Consider the following 18,841-nt stretch of genomic DNA (forward strand, 5'->3'; position numbering starts at 1 on the left):
GCCTCAAGCCTCTTTTATCTACATCTACATACATGTCATTAGAGATGACCAGAGGCAGAAATCCCAGGGGGGACTCGACCCCCCCCCCCCCCCATCCTGGGAAAAATATGATTTGTCCCCCCCAATAAATCACTGTAAACATAAATATGTAATTTCAATAACATTAATAATACGCAATGAAAGCGCTTTGCTGATTATGGACACAATGGAGCTTTGTTTATGTGTTATGTGTTACAGCAGTACATTTGGTGTCCACCTCAGGATTTGCTCTTGAGAAAATGTAATATAATCGCCCCCCCCAAAAGTTTATAGCAGATTATCGGAACTGGAGATGACATACATATTATATACATTAATACCACAGTTACAGTACACAGTTATTGTATTTGATCAATATGGTGTCAAATTCATTACGTTGACAGTTATTTCCGTCCATTTCACGTCACCTCCAGCAGGGTATGCAGGTTGGCCGACCAATCAATGTCAGCATGTCCAAACAACTAAGAGACGTCACCGCCAAAAGGATCTCATTGATTGGGTCCAGAGATTGTCTTTGGGCTTGACTCACGTAGTAAATCCTGAACAGATTGTATGGAACGAAGCACACGACCATCACCACTACGAAACAAGCACTCTTCATCTGAGCCCAGAACTCCTGGTGAGAGAAGGTCAAAGCCCGATAGGTTCTGTACACATGAACCAGAATCCAAACCTGGAAACCAGCCATTGCCAGAGTGACTACCAGGATTATACAGCTGATGATGTAGTTCAACACCTTGACTGTGTCCACTTCTAGCGAATTTCCAAAGTCAAAGCACTGGTCGCTGCCGGTACTGTTTGAATTTAATCCGTACTCCTTGACGACAACAGGAAGCATGATGAGCAGCACAAGGGCCCACACCACCAAGCTGGCGCCCACTGCGTGCAGAGTCCGGTAAAACTCCATCCGGCTGGTTCTTCTGAAAAACGTGAGATAGCGGCCGACAAGGATAATACAATAGAAGATGAAGGCCAATTGGATGTGAGCAAAGATCATCAAGCTGACCACCTTGCAGAAACCGCTGGTTAGTTTCCAGGTGCCGTAGGCATAGTAGTAGATACGGAAGGGCACGGTCAGGAGAAAGAGAATGTGGACGATTATGAGGTTGAGCACAGCGGTCGTGGTCACAGAGCGCATGTTGGAATGAAGGAGGTTGATCATGAGCGACATACTGATAACCCCTCCGACTAGAACCATTGAATACAGAAACACAAGAGAATATCTGTACTCCTTTGGGATATTGTTATCGGTATCGTTCAACATCCTGAGCTCGCCTTATCTCGACCTGCAATGGTAGAAACGAGAGAAAAAAAGAGTCTCTATTACATTATAAGTGCCCAGGTGTTCTAGTTCTAGTCTGATCTAGCCTCGCTCAATGGTAAACATGTTCCTATGGATCTTTGTGATAGTCAAGATCAATCTAATTCTGGTACAGGGCCTAGAGATTTTATGGAATATTAGCCTTGTACATATTTATTTTATATTCAACATAAAACATTTTGAAACCAAATCTGGAAGTATTTACAAAGCCTTAGGCATTTAAAGTGCAATACAAAACCTATTTGGACACCTCAGAAGGTTGATACACAACTCATGACCACATGCAACCACACCATACTTACAAATCTAACAAGCCACGGTGAAGTAATTTCCTGAAAGAACTTTCACAATGGGAAACGCTTTTAAATTAACGATTTGTTTTCTGAGCATGTTTACAAATTCCAGGCAGCATGCAGACACAGTTTTAACAACAATAACTCATGTGAAAGACCTGATATGGGTCTACTGATTATATTTACATTTAGTGATTTAGCCGACGCACTTATCCAGAGCGATTTAAAGTATGTACAGGGTCATTCTCCCCATGGCAAGTAGGGTGCCTTGCCCAAGGACACAACGTCAATTGTCACGCCTAGGAATTGAACCGGCAACATTCTGATTAATAGCCAGACACCCTAACCACTCAGCCATCTGATCCCACATATTTGTGCTACAGTTAGTGGTAGACTACTGAAGAAGGCAGGCTACAATTACTGAAGAGACTCAATGGACGGGACCCCCTTCCTCAAAGAAGCTCCACTCAACACCTAATGGATTTAGTCACAAACAAACATTTAAATAAAGTCTAATACAAAACACTATTACAGCAAGTCAAATGATAAAGACTGAGCATGGTGAAGATGTAAACACACCACCCTGTAGCAGAACACAACACAGTGATTAGGCAGGGAACGACACTGACAACTATCCTAAAAGATAACAAGTAAACAGATAAATAAACAGATGAGGCACACAGTCAGACTGTACCATCTTTCCACTTATAGATTCAATTTTTTGCCTGTTTTCCAAAGCATTTCAGATAATGTGTCTGGTGTAGATTCTGCTGTGTCATGTGGGGCAGCTGGCTAATGATTCACTCCAATGAAAAGACTATGTATTTTGTTTCCTTCTTCACCGATGTGGTGAGTTTGTGTGTTTATGCTCTAAATTATTTGGGAATTGTTATGTTGGGCTGTCATTTGTAATTTACAAACTGTCGAATTGCAGAAATCAAAGCCAGGATTCAAGGCAGTCACATTGATTCAGTGGTTTCCTTTGAAATCCCCTCTTTGAAGGAAGTATGTCACATAAAATCAGCACACATTTAGACACATTGGTAAATTTGTTTAAATCAAAATAACATTTTTATTCACCAGAGTAAACCTACTTTCATTTTGAATTAATATTGTATTTCTATATAAATGTACCTGCTGTTGAAATAGGAAAAGGACAATCCCTGCTCTGGTCCCAGTCTGCATGCAGGTAATAGTCTGTGATAAAAGCTTTCAGGAAGGGGTTTTGAAAGTACCACATGTAGAGTCCAGCCCACTTACAGTAATATGTAGCTTTCAACTGACATACAAGGAAGCAGTTTACTTCTCAGCTAAGGGGTTCCAAACAGTTGTCTCTCTATTGCTCTCTCTCTTGTTTGCATACATGTGTTTATAAGATGACTTCAGATATAGATTTTGATAACAATAAATAGTCTGTGTGAACACTTGTTGGCATTACATAACATTTTGCTTGAACATGAAGCATGTTGGTTTTGTTTTTTTCCTATGAAATGGATATTCCTGTGGATGAATCATAAAGGAATACATGTTTGTCTTAATAATAACTTGATTTCAACATGCAGTTTTCTAGTGGACAGTGTAATATTTGGCCCTCTGGCACGTATAAACTTAATCTTATGCACTTCAGTATAGACTCATGCCGACGGCCGACCTCATTCCGTACTGGTTTATTCACCTGGGTTTTGAACAACTGACGTCATTATGTCATTCCTGAACATACGCCTTGGACTCCGGTAGGCACCGTGGGAAAAACAGTCACAATAGATATTTCAGACAGTAAAACTATTATTTTTATTCTTGCTAACACATGTTGCATTGTTTGAGCCAAAGTCCAGTGACTATGCATCAAAGAGCGAGAAGCAAATGTGTCAAACGTAACTGTACTTGAACCTCAAACTTTCAATCCTATCTGTTAATGAACATCTACAGGGTTTATCAAGGTTTGTCATGTGTATCCAAGTTGACTTATTTTACAGGCTGAATTGAGTGGCTCAGAGGGATTAGTGGTGAAGTTGATGGTGAACACGAGATGGTGAACACTAGATGGTGAACACTAGATGGTGCTCTCGGTGTGTACGTCCTGAAACTGTATTCAGCCACTTCTACCAGCACTGTAAGAGAACACAAGGTGAAAAAAGAGTTTAGTATTAATGTGGCTCCCGATTCTTTCATTCTAAGTATGATCTGCAATTATGGATCTACGTCCTCCACCTCCACCTATTACATTCAGCTGTAATAGCTGCCTTTGTGGACATTGTCCTCATTAAACCTGCTTTGTCCTTATACATAAAGGCCCTTTATTTGAAGGTGTGCAGTTTCCAGGGTAACACACAGCTTATCATCCATTAGCTCTTATTCTTGGAATGTTGTGGACTTCACTTCATCTTGGGCTATGGTTTCACAATCCTTTCAATTCCTGAACCCTTTAATTATTACATTGTATTTCTAACTCTAACAGTCTTTTGAGTGTCAGGTGGAATCAGTCTATGCTGTCAGTGCTTCAGGCATGTATTGTATTTTTACATTTACATTTAGTCATTTGGCAGACGCTCTTATCCAGAGCAACTTACAGTAAGTACAGGGACATTCCCCAGAGGCAAGTAGGGTGAAGTGCCTTGCCCAAGGACACAACGTCATTTGGCTTGTCCGGGAATCGAACTGGCGACCTTCAGATTACTAGCACGATTCCCTAACCGCTCAGCCACCTGACTAATGTATACACAGTACCTAAGGTCACTGCCGTTTTACAAAGTGGATCACAGGGTTGAACCGCGCTGCAGTGGATAATCTGGTATTAGCATCCACAACCCCAATCTGGCCAACCACACCGCAACAATCCAGCCACCCTATTTTCAAGGCAGCACAGCAAACTGCCTAGTCTTACCCAGTTTAGGTGTGATGTCGACCCAAACAACCTAAACTGTGAGGTAAACTAGGTTAGCTAGGGTACCTGGCACCTGGAACGGCAGTCGAGGGTCATGTTGTGACAATACAAGGAGGAAGAGAGGACGTGGGGTACCTTGCTCCCAAAGCTGCTCTGTACACAACGTGTGAATCAGGCTCCAGCCTCCAGCATGGCTAACATCTACACGCTCAGGTGAGACCTTCATTCTCTTCATGCTGGCTAGGAGGCTTTCGGGGTCAGATGTATGGGGTACTTTATCTCCAGAACTGTTTGGTGAATGGTGAAACTATTTAGAGATTGCAAATTAGTAGCTCTGACAGACAAAAGAAAAAAAAGGTCAAAGCTGACTAATTCATACTTAAATGTGATTGTATGCCGTTCAGTAACAGCTGGTATTCTCTCACAATATGCGAACCCCTTTTTCAGAGCATTGCTCTGTGGCCATTGGGAGTCCGATGCCAGACTGGATGGCAAAACAGTCATCATCACTGGCGGCAATACTGGTATAGGAAAGGAAACAGCACTTGATCTGGCCAAGAGAGGTACTGCACATCCTAACACTGCATAACACTTCAAGTTCAAGTCTGTTATTGTCAGATGCACAGAACAACACAGGGTCAGACTGGGCACAAACATTCTTAGGACAAGACAACGCAAAGCAACCTGGCATAACATACCTTACTCATAACACACCTTAGCTGTGACAGGTCATCATTTGCTGAAGAATTCATGCACTAACAAAGGGTCAACATCTCTATCTATCTCTATTGCTAACATGGAAAACTCCTTGACCCCAATACACTTGATGCAGCTGTGCGTGAATACCACTGAATCAATCAACAAATCAATCAATCCATTGGCTAAATTGAATGAATAAGTGTCTGAGTGTGATGTTGCAGGGGGCAGGATCATCCTGGCTTGCAGGGATGTCGTCAAGGCTGAGAAGGCCAAGGCTGAGATCACAGAGAATTCTGGGAACCCAAATATCCTGGTGAGGCCTCTGGATCTGGCAGACTGCAGGTCCATCAGGGAATTCTCACAGATCATTAACAGAGGTGAGACCACTTCCTTGTCTTCCTGCCCTGTATTTATCCTCAGGATCTAACTTTTCTTTCTTTCTTTCTTTCGTTCTTTCTTTTTCTTTCTTTCTTTCTTTCTTTCTTTCTTTCTTTCTTTCTTCTCTTCATCAGAGGAGAGCCAGGTGAACATATTGATCAACAACGCCGGCATCATGATGTGTCCGTACTCCAAGACTACAGACGGTTTCGAGATGCAGTTTGGGGTCAACCATCTGGGTAAAAAGAAACAAGATGGAGACATAACCATGCAGATGTTTCAAAACAGGAAATGATGTGGGCCGCTGTCACCCTTATGAAGCCACTGATCGAGCAAATCGTCGAGGGCTCGTTCTTGACCCCGAGTCTGTCTATCTCTCCAGGTCACTTCCTGCTCACCTTCCTGTTACTTGACCTCTTGAAGAGGTCGGCGCCGTCGCGGGTCATCACCCTGTCGTCCATGGCCCACGCCTGGGGGCGGATCCAGCTGGAGGACATCAACAGTGAGACGAGCTATCACTCCAGGCGGGCCTACGGGCAAAGCAAACTGGCCAACATCCTGTCCACACGTTCCCTGGCTAGGAGGCTGCAGGGTCAGGAGTGCTACCATGTGTGGGGTTTGCTATGAGCACTATTGGGACCACTGTCGTTATAGTGCATCGGGCTAGCTTAGCTCGCTAAGCTCACAGGCACAGGGTTGTGTTTTCTAGATGGTCCACAGACGCCTCAAAGCGTGTCAGAATATGCGTGTCACAACATCCGTGAGATCTAAAGAGAGACCGATTCTAAACCCTCTCCTCTTTCAGGCACAGGGGTGACTGTGTACGCCGTTCATCCAGGGATCGTGCGTACGGAGCTGAAGAGACATATGAACCTGGCCTTGCTCATCTCCTGGAAGATTGTGCGTCCTTTCACCAAGACGGTGGTTCAGGGAGCTCAGACTTCCATCTACTGTGCTGTGGAGCCCAACCTGGACAGCCAGAGTGGGGGATACTACTGGTACAGCACACACAACACAGAGATACACAGGGTTGTTCTTCTACACTTGTGTTGACCAAAGGCAATAAAAAACAACAACAATGCACAAACAAACTGTAGCTGTTCATCTAAGAATTTTACCCAATGCCACAAAAATCTATTTTAGCCTTCCAAGAGTTGTTCCTCTAGGCTTGTGTTTACGTAATATATCTAACAGAAAACAACACATACACAGTGTAGCTGTTCAATCTAAAACTTTGTTGACATTATGCTGCAAAAACTTAGATAAGTCCTCTCATGTCAGTCTCTCTTCCTCCTCCAGTGACTGTAAACTGTCGAGCTGTGACCGGGCTGGCAGGGATGACGTTATGGCTGAGAAGCTCTGGGAACTCAGCTGTCAAATGCTCGGAATCACTTGGGATTGAGCGATCATTCATCAATCGAACGCGCTACGAATAGTCGCTCTACGATATGCTCACGGGACCTATATGCAAGAACAACGGATAGAAGAAAAAGTTGGTAGATGGATACTAACACATGTTAATGTGTTACATAGATATGCCATACATGCCAAGATTCAAATCCTCACATCACCTTGCTATACAGTTGATTCAATTATGCAAATGCTAAATATGATGCCATTATTTTTTTTTATACTGCACTGTTGAACACAGCCTTAGCATTAACAATGGATATGCCATGATGCTTGGGAAGTACTGTGGATGTACTGTCAAAATAATAAACTTCACTTCTGCTCGGCCTACATAGGCTATTGCTTGTTTGATTAATGACATCAGCGGCAAAATGCATAGGCATTCTAAATCCAATCTTAGCGTCACTTACAGGCCAACACAATAGTGAAATTCCGGACTTCATTTTTATGAACACGTTAAAGGTTTTCTTCCAATTGAATCCAATTAAATAGTTCAGCATGGTTATATTTGTTCGTGGTAATGTTAAGTGAAACAGGATGAAAAAAGGTAACAGACCCCCCACACTTTGCTATTTTGACCGCGTCCGGGTCATACTCTACGCACGCGCAATACGTTGCAACATCAGCCTCTCATCTTAAACATACGTGGCTTTCAGTTCAGCTATAACCTTACGTTGCTCTCTATTTGGTACAGTCAGCGTACAACCATTGAGCAAATTGTTCCAAGCCAAGGAAATAACCGGTAAGTCGCCTGATGTATCACCAAAATTCTTAAAAAAGCATTCTAGATACACTGTGTAAACGTTCAGTGTTCTGAGTTATAAATGTTGCTAGCTATCGATGTAGCTTAGCAAAATGTTGATTAGTTACATTTATCTGTCGAGCTAACTAGCCATAACTTGGGAGTGAACTGATGTTGATAAGCAAATGTTATACGATAATGTACTAACTGAATGTAATGACTTAGATATAATCCTGGTTATTTTTTTACTGTATCAATGTGTAGGCTAAATATTAATCACCGTACATTTCCAAAATACATGAATGTGTCTTAATTCAGTAACTGCTTTTGGTATTCTGTAATGCTAGTTCATCAAAGCAACACTAGCTGTAGTAATTTACTCACGATCTTATTCTTTTTGTCTAATTTAGTCCAGCACCTCATCACCATGGACCAAATAATGCAGTTTGTGGAGCCCAGTCGTCAGTTTGTGAAAGACTCAATAAGGCTGGTGAAGAGATGCACCAAGCCTGACCGAAAAGGTAGGCTTGAGCGATACTTGTTTTCTCAAGCTATGATTTAACCTAGGTTGTTACTGTAGCTACGTTGCCTCCCTTGTCCAGAAACCTGCCATGGAACACTTGGAAAACTTCATTACATCAAGCCTAAACAAACAGTAGCTATTCTGGTGTTTCTGCATTCAATAATTTAATCACCCATTTCTCCTCTTTGGATACTTTGTAGAATTTCAGAAAATTGCCATGGCAACAGCGATAGGTTTCGCAATCATGGGGTTCATTGGCTTCTTTGTCAAGCTGATCCACATCCCCATCAACAACATCATCGTGTAAGTACCCAGGACCTGTTTTGTGTTTCTCCCTCTATCGTGAGTTGGTGTTCCTAACCTCATGATGGATGAATGGATGGATAAGACCATTAGTTGCTTTATTAACTTGTGTAAGTCTTTTATTAATGAATGTTGTCGTTTTATTATCTCATCTCACAGTGGCGGCTGAACAGCTTTTCCCTTGACTGACTGATCTGTGTGGCTGACTTGCTGGCTGTCCGGATGCAAATGGACCCTGGAACCAAGTGCTGAATAGTGTTTTTGATGTTTTATTTCTTCATATTTGTGTGTATGAATTCACTGCCACCAACAACTCATACAGGCTGATTTTGTAAATAAAGTTGATTTCCTTACTCTGTCATTATGTTTTTTTTTTTTTTATGACCTCAGAAAATAACTTGGTTTGAGTTATAGAAGAGCAGGTGGATTTTTTTTAAAGCGGAAAATTGTTTTTCTAGTGCTGAATTTTCTGTCAGAATGTTGCTTATTAGCAGTATGATCTCAGTTGTCAGGAGCAGAAGTATGATTTCATCAGCCATTGAGCAGACAGATTCAATCAACCTGCTTGTGTGTACACATCTTTTTTATAAGCTATTTTCCATACAAAGGGGGTTATTAATAATACTAGCCTACATTACGGTGGACCACTCACCAGATTGCAATGTCGTCTGGTATACCAGCCGTCATGGGTTCTGTAGTACAACATTGTGTATCTTTAAGAATAATATTACTTGTTGGAACAAAGTGGAGTATGACACAGAAAGAAAACAGTCCAGTCCTGTACACAGCCTGCCTTATACAATTAATCTTAAATGAGCAGTGAGGTTAAGAGCACAACTCAGATGTATACACTTTTGAATCAGAGGGGATTTGTATAGATTTCATTTGAAGAGATTAAAAAGTATCACTCTTAAATATTTGATGCCAACGGCGCAAGAGAAAGACAAGCGATGATAGAAGTATTGGACTTGGATCTTCGCCCAAACAAACACTATTGCTATAACTTATTCATGTAAGGGTGCGCACATGTAAACGGGAAAAATAAATGGGCGAATAGGCCTACTTTTTATTGTTATCAAACCAGGTGAGTAAGCCCACTCATATTGGGTGGCGTGACATGAAATGAAAAATAGACTTCACATTGTAACCTTCTTAGATCACATCCCCGGTCATATGTATTTAACAGAACCGTTCAAATTTATGGTACATCGGTGTATCGTCAGGTTTTCGCCACTTCAAACCTTGTTCATTTTTCCGTGGTTATTATGGCCGGGCACGCTGGCCTGATATAATTCATTGAGGAAAATCTGACAGCTTCAGATTTCTATTGCATTTTACAGTGGGCTACTTCACTAACTAGTAGCCTAAGCTACAAGGCGCATAAAAAGGGCTTCGTCTCTCTTTCCTAGACGGATACTGTAGGCCTATCCCGATTGCTAGTACACTCTCATGTCTCACCTCCTTTCAGAGTAAGTTGGCTTATAACGGTCAAATCAAATTCCTCCCAACCTTGCACCGCCTATAGACCTAATATTAAGACCGCCTGTCTATCCTTTCATTCGAAAGTAGACTATATGGTTACGTCATGATACGAAAGTTAAATACTCCCGAAAAGCAGTTTAATCTCGATTTTCATTTCATGTCTGCGACGCGTGTCCCCTTGTGTATGTTTGTTGGAACATACCATCATTACTCAAATATGGGGGATAGGCCAGACCATTCCCACTTCAGCACCTGGGCAGCGACTACCCCTTCCCTCATTTCATAATTAGCTGGGTCTCTGACAATGCAGTTTGAGCGGATGGGCCAGCGCAGGGAAAAAACATGTCACAATCGGATATTGACTGAAGAAGAGAACCGTTGTTGGCAACTGTTCAGTTTTGCAGGGTGACAGAAGGGGGTAACAATAATTGCGCACCAGCGTGTGAGCCATTGTTGGGAAGCATCCACTTTCTGTTTAGCTAATAAAGAAGCCGCGTCTGTATAGCTGTTTTCCGCTTGCCTCCGCCTGATAAGGCGGTTACCAAACAAAACAAACAAAACAAAAATCCTATTTTGTTGTAAGCGGGCTCAAATCGAAGATGTATCCCGGACCGGTGTTAACGGTTCTGTTCTGCATCTTCAGCCGCATCAGCATCCACAGCGCTGTGTCCTCAACATCCCGTAAGTAGGCTAGCTAAAATACCATTCACTGTATGGGATTTCCAACCTCGTTGCTTTGTACTCTTCATACTGGACCGGGGGTATTGCAGAGTGTGGTGTGTATGCGTCAAAGTGATTATTAGTTTATGGAGTGCATGGGCTATGATGAAAACACTGGAGTTAATCGGAGACAGCATTGTGTCGTTTGTGTTCATTCGTTGAGAAATTAGTTGTTTTCGGTTACCTATGACCTGTCATCATTGTCGCTTTACAATCCTAATTGATGTATGCCATGTGTGGTCAGGAACTGTATGGTTTGGTTTTGAATAATTTGTGGGAGGCTAATAATAATAATGTTTAGATTGGCTAGCCTACATTTAGTCTTTCTATGCAGACATGTTCCGAGGTAAACAAAATATTTGTGAGAGCCCTGTACTTGCACAATAGCCTACATCTTTCAAAGGTGTGAAAATGAATAAGCATTTGGAAGAAAGTTTACGCATTTTTCATTACACTAATAAGTTCACCAACTGCACCCACTGCAGGTGATTGAACCCAGGTCACACGGGGTCTGGCAGTGTAAACTGGCATCGTTGTCCTGCCCAGGCTACCCAACGATGACAGGGTGTGTTCACACTCCGAACATGGAGAGGCACAGCATTATTACGTGAAGAACTGTGGAAAACGCGAGCCCTTCATTTAATTTTATTAGGAAGAGTAAGAAAGCGCGAGAGGAGAGAGATACAAGTGAGGGATGTAAAGAGAGAATCCGAAGGGAGGGGAGGGGGGAGCAGACTTTGCTAACGTCTTCTGTGTATTAGATGGGTAAAAAATAAAGAAAAATACATTAGTTATAACAGCTAATCCTTTGCAGTGATTTTTACCACTGCCTGGATGTGAACTGAAATCCTCCTTAGAGCTACTTTGTTCCAATACAGACACACAGACTGTTAGGATTCTTAATTAAAATAATACATATCCTTACTAAAATAATGGCTATAAACTGTGGTCCAACAGAGTATTTTTTTATAGACTCAACCTATCTGGATATATATTATTTAAAGGCAAAAGCAGAAGCAAATGATTGTTTTTAATAACATGCTGCATCAATGAGACAAGAAGTGTAAATCCAGTGACCTTTGACTTCCTCTAAAAACCCTGTATTGACCCCTGGGACATCAGTAGAAGCCCATTTCTGACCATGTGACTTGTGTCTCAGTGGTCCTGTATAGAGTTGTTATATCAATACAGTTCATGTTAAATTCAAATAGTGCAAAGACAACAATGTATAGACTCTGGAAATGTACATTCAGATTTGGCACGCTGTATTGAACTTCCAAAACCACAAAGTTTAAACTTGCAGCTGAGAGAGAAGGGTGCTTAAATCCTCAAACCAATTAAGTTCATCTGACCTAGGGGATCTATATAAATCAGGTGTGGTAGTCAGAATAATGGCCTTGGATGATGGATAAACAACCCCACTGGAAAAATGAACCTAACAACATTTCAGTCCTCACTAAGGTAAACTGGAGGAGACTGTCTGGAGCAAGTTAGCCTTCCCTGACTACCAAACACACACATTTATGAGATCTGTTTAAAATACACAGATTATTACCCATTCATAAATGCATGCTATGTGAATGGTGTTTCCTCAGTATGGATGGTGTGATCTCCGTGGTTACCAGCCCCAAGTCTCAACATACAGCTAAAAGGTTTTTCCAATAATACAGAATACTGAAACTGGAGACTGACATCAGTGAGGGAGCAGAACAACAACATTGATCAGGTGTCAAGATAATATCTGGCCCTGCATGGCAGCAAGCTTCTAGATTGCGGTGGGGGTTATTGTTAAGCAAATGAGGAAGCTCATTACGATTCGGAACACCTGCCATTGTGATTTGTCAAACCATGTGATGCCCCTTCTTGACCCTCCCCCTCTCTTGGCTCCTCCCATTGTCCACTCAACTGAAGGCCATGTACCAAACAAAGGCCCTCCCAAATCTACCAAATCCATGGCCGAATATATAACTAAGCCATGCTGAATTTAGTGTAGTGTACAATTCAATGAATACAATTAGCAGTTTGTGGTGTTACATTCATATAGTGTTAATTATAAGTGATTATTAGTGCAAATCTGTGGCGTTTTACCATAAAATAATTGATCTCTCTCTCTCAAAAATAATAATATATATATATCAATATTTCAGTATAAAAATGTGTATACCTATATATTTGTATATACAATAGATATTGTAGTCTTGTAACTTGACATTCAACTGAATAAAACTAAATACGCCAGCAAATATGTTATTATCCAAATCACAGGACTATCCTATCCTACTCCAAATGTGACATGAATATCTATTTATTCTACTGTTGTTTCCTAAGTAGAATGGTTGACAGCAGAATGAGACTCTCTGTCTCTCTCTCTCTCTCTCTCTCTCTCTCTCTCTCTCTCTCTCTCTCTCTCTCTCTCTCTCTCTCTCTCTCTCTCTCTCTCTCACACACACACACACGCACGCACACACACACACACACACACTCACACACTTCCTGTGTCCGGGCATTACTGATGACTGGTCATTCTCTCTGTGTGAGATCAGGAGCTAATTCAGTGGGGTTCCTCTTATGCACTTCTGCTCCAGCAGAAAAGTGAAATTAAAAATCAAGCATTTCTCTCATTGTTGCTTCCCCCCCCCCCCTTCATGTGGAACAGCTTTGACAGGCCGTGTTTTCATTCAAGATCAGTATTCATCTGAGAGGAAGGGAGACGGGGGGACGGGGGGGGGGGGGTAGAAGAAGCGTGGCGGCAGATGCTGTGTTCTACCGACTGATTTGCTCAAACAAAGGGAGGCCGTGGAGGGCTCCATTCAAGGGCCTTCCTCCCGGCTTCACCCTGAGATTTGGCCCGGGGTGTGAGTGTGTGTGTGTGTGAGTGTGTGTCTGTATGGGGGGGTAGCTAATTGACAGCCTTATGCTATAAAGCTAATCAGCACCCTGTTTGGAGTAATCCCATAGCCGTAGACTCACAGGGAAGCCTGCGTGTGTGAAGCTTTCAGGGCTCCTTCTTCTCAGGTAGGGGACTTTGATCTGAACCTTTTAACTCCGGCATGATGTAAGGGTCAGGGTGTCTGTGTGTGTGTGTGGGGGGGGGGGGGTATGCAAGTGTGAAGATTTGTTGTGGGTATGTTTACCAAATTCTCTGTGATTTTGTTTACCAAAACACCAGGGGCTTTTTATTGAGGCTCACTGGAGAGCATGACCAATTTAAAACCACAAACCAAAAGAAAATACCAATTAAACCTTGTCTTTCTCCTCCTAGAATTCCCCTGCAGGTCCACTTCGTCAGTGGTGTTCACTATTCTAAGAGGATTTGCAGCCAACTTTTGCAGTTTTGTTCGAACCAAAAGCTTTTCCGATCCATCAAGATCATTCCCATCATGCATGCATCATACATACGCATGCGATCCAGTACGTCATAAAAACTCTTGCAGTCTTGGTAAACACATCAATAATCAGCCTACATGATCAAATGTCCTTGGTTTCAACCCTGTCATACGTCCTTATTCAAATGTGCTCTTAGTTTCACCCCACCCACATAGCTGTAAAACACACATAGCATCCTCTATCCTCCAGCACGATATAGTCTATGAACTGGGGGTTCACAGCAAGTTTATCTCCACCCTCTCCGTCTACAACCCTCATATTCTTGGTACAGAATCCTTTTCCTGGTTTATTCCTGTTCCTTGAAGGCATCCATTATTGACCACGGTTGTATCCGATATCTCCATTGCAGAGGGATCACCTCATTGGACCAGAGACAGTGCAGGAGACCTGGGTCAAACGTGTTAAAACACATTTGTTCGCACAGGCTGAGAAATTCCACTTGAATTATCATTCCTCCCACAGATAACTCATGTCAATGGGTCATCTATTCCAGCTGACTTTATGGAACCTGACAGTTTAAATAAAGCACACCTGATGTGAAGTGAAGTGTGACAGTTGAGACCGATGTCAAAATGACCAGGCTACAGCCTTTAGCCTCTCACAACATTGATATTAAGACTATACCAGTTCAATAAGATCTAGATCAACAACATGATGACAGGTTGTAGTCCTGCCAACATGTTGTCAACCCCCAGCTAAAACGTTCAGGACTAATTGGCCATGAGTGGCTGCGTGTACTTGTGCAAATGAGCGTGCACTCGTGTGTGTATGTGTGTGCGCACCCTCTCTCAGCGGTGGTGTGTGTGTGTGTGGGCGCTTCAGGAGCACCCTGTAACAGTGTGTTCAAGCCCTCCACCAGACTAATGTGTGAGTTTGTAATCAACGACAGCAGAAGATGGAGGGAGCGTGTTTAATTTGACGCTTGGCTACTCTCCTCAAACCTGCCCGTCTGATGCCGTCTTCCAGGGAGCAGCCTGTGTCTGTGGCTAACGCTTAACTAAAGGCAGGCCAATGTAAATAGATTTGTCACTGTCTCTGTGGAGCCGTGGAAGGGTTCATTTAAAACCCGGGAAACAGGTTAACTTCCCTATGAACGAGCGTTTGTGTTTGCTGCACCGCCCAAGGGGTTTGCTTGGTGTAATAGAGATACATCGCTGGGGTTTTTTAAGGTTGGGTTTTGGATGCAGGGCCAAGCCGTTGTTATTGCTGAACTCACAGTGTGCATGAGTTGCACGGTCAGGGCTTATTGTGGTATTTGGCTCGGCCACCATTGCCCTCACTGTGGCTGTTCTCTTATTCAATGTTGAAACATGCGAGACATCATCACTGTTGTATCAAACATTTAGGAGAAAGAATTATTCTACATCCTTGATTTCCCTCTCAGAGGACTGAGAGACTAAGAATGAATTGATCATTGTTTAGAAATTCACTATCATACCATAATAAACAACACATTTATATCAGCCGATAATAATAGTTGGTTCATATTTTGTAATAAGTTCTTAGTGTTTCTGAAAGGACTGTTCACTTCCTATTTTTTATTCACAAACATGTAAACACAAGAACACAGAAACACAATCTGAATCTACAAGTGAAACAGATGATGAACACTGTCAAAGACAGGTCAATAGGCTGAGGGGGAGATGCATCACGAGTCGGCGTTTTGCACCACTACCGCAGCAGTTGCTACACGTTGTTCATTTGTTTTCATGTAAAGGGGAAGCTGAACATTTGTTGTGATTCCGTTTGAAGATGAACTGGATTTGTTCTTCTGTCAGATCTGTACAGCAGCTGCAGTAAATGAGAGGGTTAGGGATCACTTTCTTCTGCTGACCCCAGCTTTCTACGATTGATTGACTGTTTGAATAACCGTTTATGACAAACTAAAGAAGGTAACATTTTGGGGGAAGTTGTGAGGTGTGTTAGTGTCTGTTGCAGCTTGGGTAGTTTTTTCTTTTTTTAACCGTATCACCTCCAAACCTATTGTTATTGTTAGAACCTAATATCTAACATCCAAACATTTGGAGAAAGACAATGTTTTTGCTGGGTGGTAGACTACATTGAAAGGAACTGTTACAACGAAATCCATTGATAAAAAAAAAAAATATAAAGATTTGGAAATTTAGGTTGCTCAAATTCGAACAGGAAAATTCAGATCTCAAAAATTCAAAAAAAGAAAATAAATCAAGCTTCACAAATTCAAATAGAACAACATTTGAGCGGCCTGAATTTTGCTCTATTGAATTTCTAAAGCTTGATTTTTTATGTTCATTTTTGAGATCTGAATTTTACTGTTCAAATTTGAGAAACCTGACTTTTTGGATCAGATCTTTTTTTTCCACATTGAAATAAATCAATATTTCAATATTAAAGAGGTGAATTCAAAACCAACAAATTCGGTGGTATTTAAATTTCAATATTGAGTATTCAGTGACTTCAAATTCAAAACATGATGTCATCTATTTGCTTCCATACGGCTTACACTCGAACATAGCAGAGCACAGCACCAGCAAGTCCTACAACATCCTTCCTTATACACCTTGAAGTATGGCTTTCACAAAGTTGTTTGTTAGACTAAGTGTGTAAAGAGTAGCATTTTTTTTGTCCACAGCTATGTACGTGCCCCATGGCTGACAACCTTCACAAAGACCAGTTTCCTTTGAAAAACTAATTATTTTGCTCCTTCGGCTCCTGAAAAGTGTTTGTTGTTACCGTACAGTGTTTTTCTGCTGCTCTCTCTCCCCACCTGTCTGTGTAGCCGTGGAGATTACTTGCTTGTTCTCTCTCCGTTTCAATCAAACGTCAAGCTTTTCCCTGTTAGTCTGAGCAGTGAAATGGATGGAGGCAATCTCTTTCTTTAAATGTTCATCGATGCAGAGAAGCAATCTTCTTGGCTATGACAGAAGCAGAGCAACGGCGGTCCATTGGGAATGCAGATTTCAACGGGCTAATGGCTAAAGTCAGACGTTCAGGGGAAACAGTATTGATTACCTCAATCTCTTCTCAGTCAACTTATGTCCAAATAAACGACATTTTGTTCACTTTCAAAAGTGACTGCAGTGTGGTTGAAAACCATCATCTCTGAAGACACTGCATGCGAGACCCCACATTTCTAAAGTTTACTGAGCTGAAGCCAGCAGGTCATCTTATATGGTCAGGGCTTTCTGTTCAGTTATTGAACCAAGTATTGAAGAATGGGAAATGATGAAGGATTTCTGCATTCTGTACCACAAACAGCTAGTCTGTGACTTTATAAGAGATGAGACCTGGCCTTGATATTCCTCCACTGAACCCTATGTTGTAAAGATTAGTTTTTAATTAGTTTGTGGATAATTTGTGAGCCTTTAGTCGAAGCACTGCCCTCGGTGGTCATGGGAGATCAGGGTGTTTGCGTTTGGCTAGTTCACGAACAAGAGGACTCTTTCTAAATGGTGATTTCAAGTAGACAAAGGGGATCTAAAGGTCAACTTGATTTGCATAAAAACCTATTAAATCTATTAAACTTTCCAAGGTACACCATCTTAATGGAAACAGGCTTTTATATCCAGAGGGTTAGAAAGCCAGACAGACACTATCCTTAAGAGAGTTGATGACTGCTTTACATTTAGATTTTTTTTTTATATGTCTGAATTATTTGTACTATGTCACTATTTCCTCATGTCTGTAGCTCCTGATATATTGTTGTTGACATGTCTGTAGTTCCTGGTGGTGTGTCTGCAGTTCCTGGTGGTGTGTCTGTACTTTCCTGGTCTTGTGTCTGTACTTCCTGGCAGTGTCTGCAGTTCCTGGTGGTGTGTCTGTAGTTCCTGGTGGTGTGTCTGTACTTCCTGGCAGTGTCTGTAGTTCCTGGTGGTGTGTCTGTACTTCCTGGCAGTGTCTGTAGTTCCTGGTGGTGTGTCTGTAGTCCCTGGTGGTGTGTCTGTACTTCCTGGTGGTGTGTCTGTAGTTCCTGGTGGTGTGTCTGTACTTCCTAGTGGTGTGTCTGTACTTCCTGGTGGTGTGTCTGTACTTCCTGGTGGTGTGTCTGTAGGTCTAATGTGTGCCTTTGTTTGCCTGATGTCTTCCAGGGAAATGTGACGATTCCCTGGCAACTCCTCTTGGCTACAGCTTGTTCTCAGGCTCGTCGGTGCTGTCTACAGGGTACGGGGCCGGATACGCCAAGCTCAACAGGAGAGGAGGTAGGCTGCTGTGCATCTCTCACAGCCACGTCTGGGGGATCACCGGGCCTCGGGAATCAGCCCGTCACTCTCTGACATCTGATTTATTCTGTTTATATCTCTACTCTGACAAGTGTACTGAACTGATGATTCTTTTTGTTCTTCATCGCTCTGTCTCTCCTCTCTCTTTGCTCTTTATCTCTCTCTGTCTCTGTGTGTCTCTCTCTCTCTCTCTCTCTTTGTATCTCTCTCTCTGTGTCTCTCTCTCTCTCTCTCTGTGTGTGTCTCTCTCTGTCTCTCTCTCTCTCTCTCTGTATCTCTTTCTCTCTCTCTCTCTCTCTCTCTCTGTGTCTCTCTCTGTGTCTCTCTCTGTGTCTCTCTCTGTGTCTCTCTGTGTCTCTCTGTGTGTCTCTCTCTCTCTGTGTGTCTCTCTCTGTCTCTCTCTCTCTCTCTCTCTCTCTCTCTCTCTCTCTCTCTCTCTCTCTCTGTGTCTCTCTCTCTTT

At 42.2% G+C, this 18,841-nt stretch overlaps 4 protein-coding genes across 5 annotated transcripts in view; 3 read left to right on the top strand and 1 right to left on the bottom strand.

Moving 5' to 3' along the window:
• Window positions 1–102: 102 nt before the first annotated feature.
• On the bottom strand, window positions 103–1,303 carry LOC146271936 (putative G-protein coupled receptor 141). The gene has a single exon (XM_084708170.1). The coding sequence runs from the start codon at window positions 1,301–1,303 to the stop codon at window positions 443–445; it is 861 nt and encodes a 286-aa protein (XP_084564296.1). The 3' UTR covers window positions 103–442.
• Window positions 1,304–4,727: 3,424 nt separating this feature from the next.
• On the top strand, window positions 4,728–7,409 carry LOC146271937 (retinol dehydrogenase 12-like). Its single transcript, XM_084707537.1, has 7 exons — window positions 4,728–4,750; window positions 4,985–5,100; window positions 5,458–5,613; window positions 5,749–5,853; window positions 5,997–6,206; window positions 6,420–6,612; window positions 6,914–7,409. The coding sequence occupies exons 1-7, from the start codon at window positions 4,728–4,730 to the stop codon at window positions 7,014–7,016; spliced, it is 906 nt and encodes a 301-aa protein (XP_084563663.1). The 3' UTR covers window positions 7,017–7,409.
• A 201-nt stretch (window positions 7,410–7,610) lies between these two features.
• LOC146271938 (protein transport protein Sec61 subunit gamma) lies at window positions 7,611–8,945 on the top strand. 2 transcript variants are annotated; one of them, XM_084707141.1, is made up of 4 exons: window positions 7,612–7,766; window positions 8,177–8,287; window positions 8,490–8,592; window positions 8,752–8,945. In XM_084707141.1, exons 2-4 carry the CDS (start codon window positions 8,194–8,196, stop codon window positions 8,759–8,761), a joined length of 207 nt encoding a protein of 68 aa, XP_084563267.1. In that variant the 5' UTR covers window positions 7,612–7,766; window positions 8,177–8,193; the 3' UTR covers window positions 8,762–8,945. The 2 variants fall into 2 exon arrangements, with proteins under 2 accessions (XP_084563268.1, XP_084563267.1); XM_084707142.1 differs by lacking the exon at window positions 8,752–8,945 and having other exon boundaries at window positions 7,611–7,766; window positions 8,490–8,596.
• A 1,458-nt stretch (window positions 8,946–10,403) lies between these two features.
• cntnap2b (contactin associated protein 2b) overlaps window positions 10,404–18,841 on the top strand; it is a 32,325-nt gene continuing 23,887 nt past the window's right edge. Inside the window, exons 1-2 of the mRNA XM_084707502.1 lie at window positions 10,404–10,755; window positions 18,249–18,359. Coding sequence (XP_084563628.1) covers window positions 10,674–10,755; window positions 18,249–18,359 — 193 coding nt within the window. The 5' untranslated portion in view covers window positions 10,404–10,673. The remainder of the gene's footprint in view (window positions 10,756–18,248; window positions 18,360–18,841) is intronic.

The sequence above is a fragment of the Hypomesus nipponensis genome, chromosome 10, assembly GCF_054491055.1.
Source record: "Hypomesus nipponensis isolate SF chromosome 10, ASM5449105v1, whole genome shotgun sequence".
NCBI classification, from domain to species: Eukaryota; Metazoa; Chordata; class Actinopteri; order Osmeriformes; family Osmeridae; genus Hypomesus; species Hypomesus nipponensis.

Excerpts from the sequence above, each read along its gene's own strand:
- LOC146271936 (XM_084708170.1), bottom strand. The coding sequence starts at position 1,303 with ATGTTGAACGATACCGATAACAATATCCCAAAGGAGTACAGATATTCT.
- LOC146271938 (XM_084707141.1), top strand. The coding sequence starts at position 8,194 with ATGGACCAAATAATGCAGTTTGTGGAGCCCAGTCGTCAGTTTGTGAAA. Across the intron at positions 8,288-8,489 it reads CACCAAGCCTGACCGAAAAG|AATTTCAGAAAATTGCCATG; the intron begins GTAGGCTTGAGC and ends GATACTTTGTAG.
- LOC146271937 (XM_084707537.1), top strand. The coding sequence starts at position 4,728 with ATGGCTAACATCTACACGCTCAG. Across the intron at positions 6,207-6,419 it reads CCTGGCTAGGAGGCTGCAGG|GCACAGGGGTGACTGTGTAC; the intron begins GTCAGGAGTGCT and ends CTCCTCTTTCAG. Across the intron at positions 6,613-6,913 it reads CAGAGTGGGGGATACTACTG|TGACTGTAAACTGTCGAGCT; the intron begins GTACAGCACACA and ends TTCCTCCTCCAG.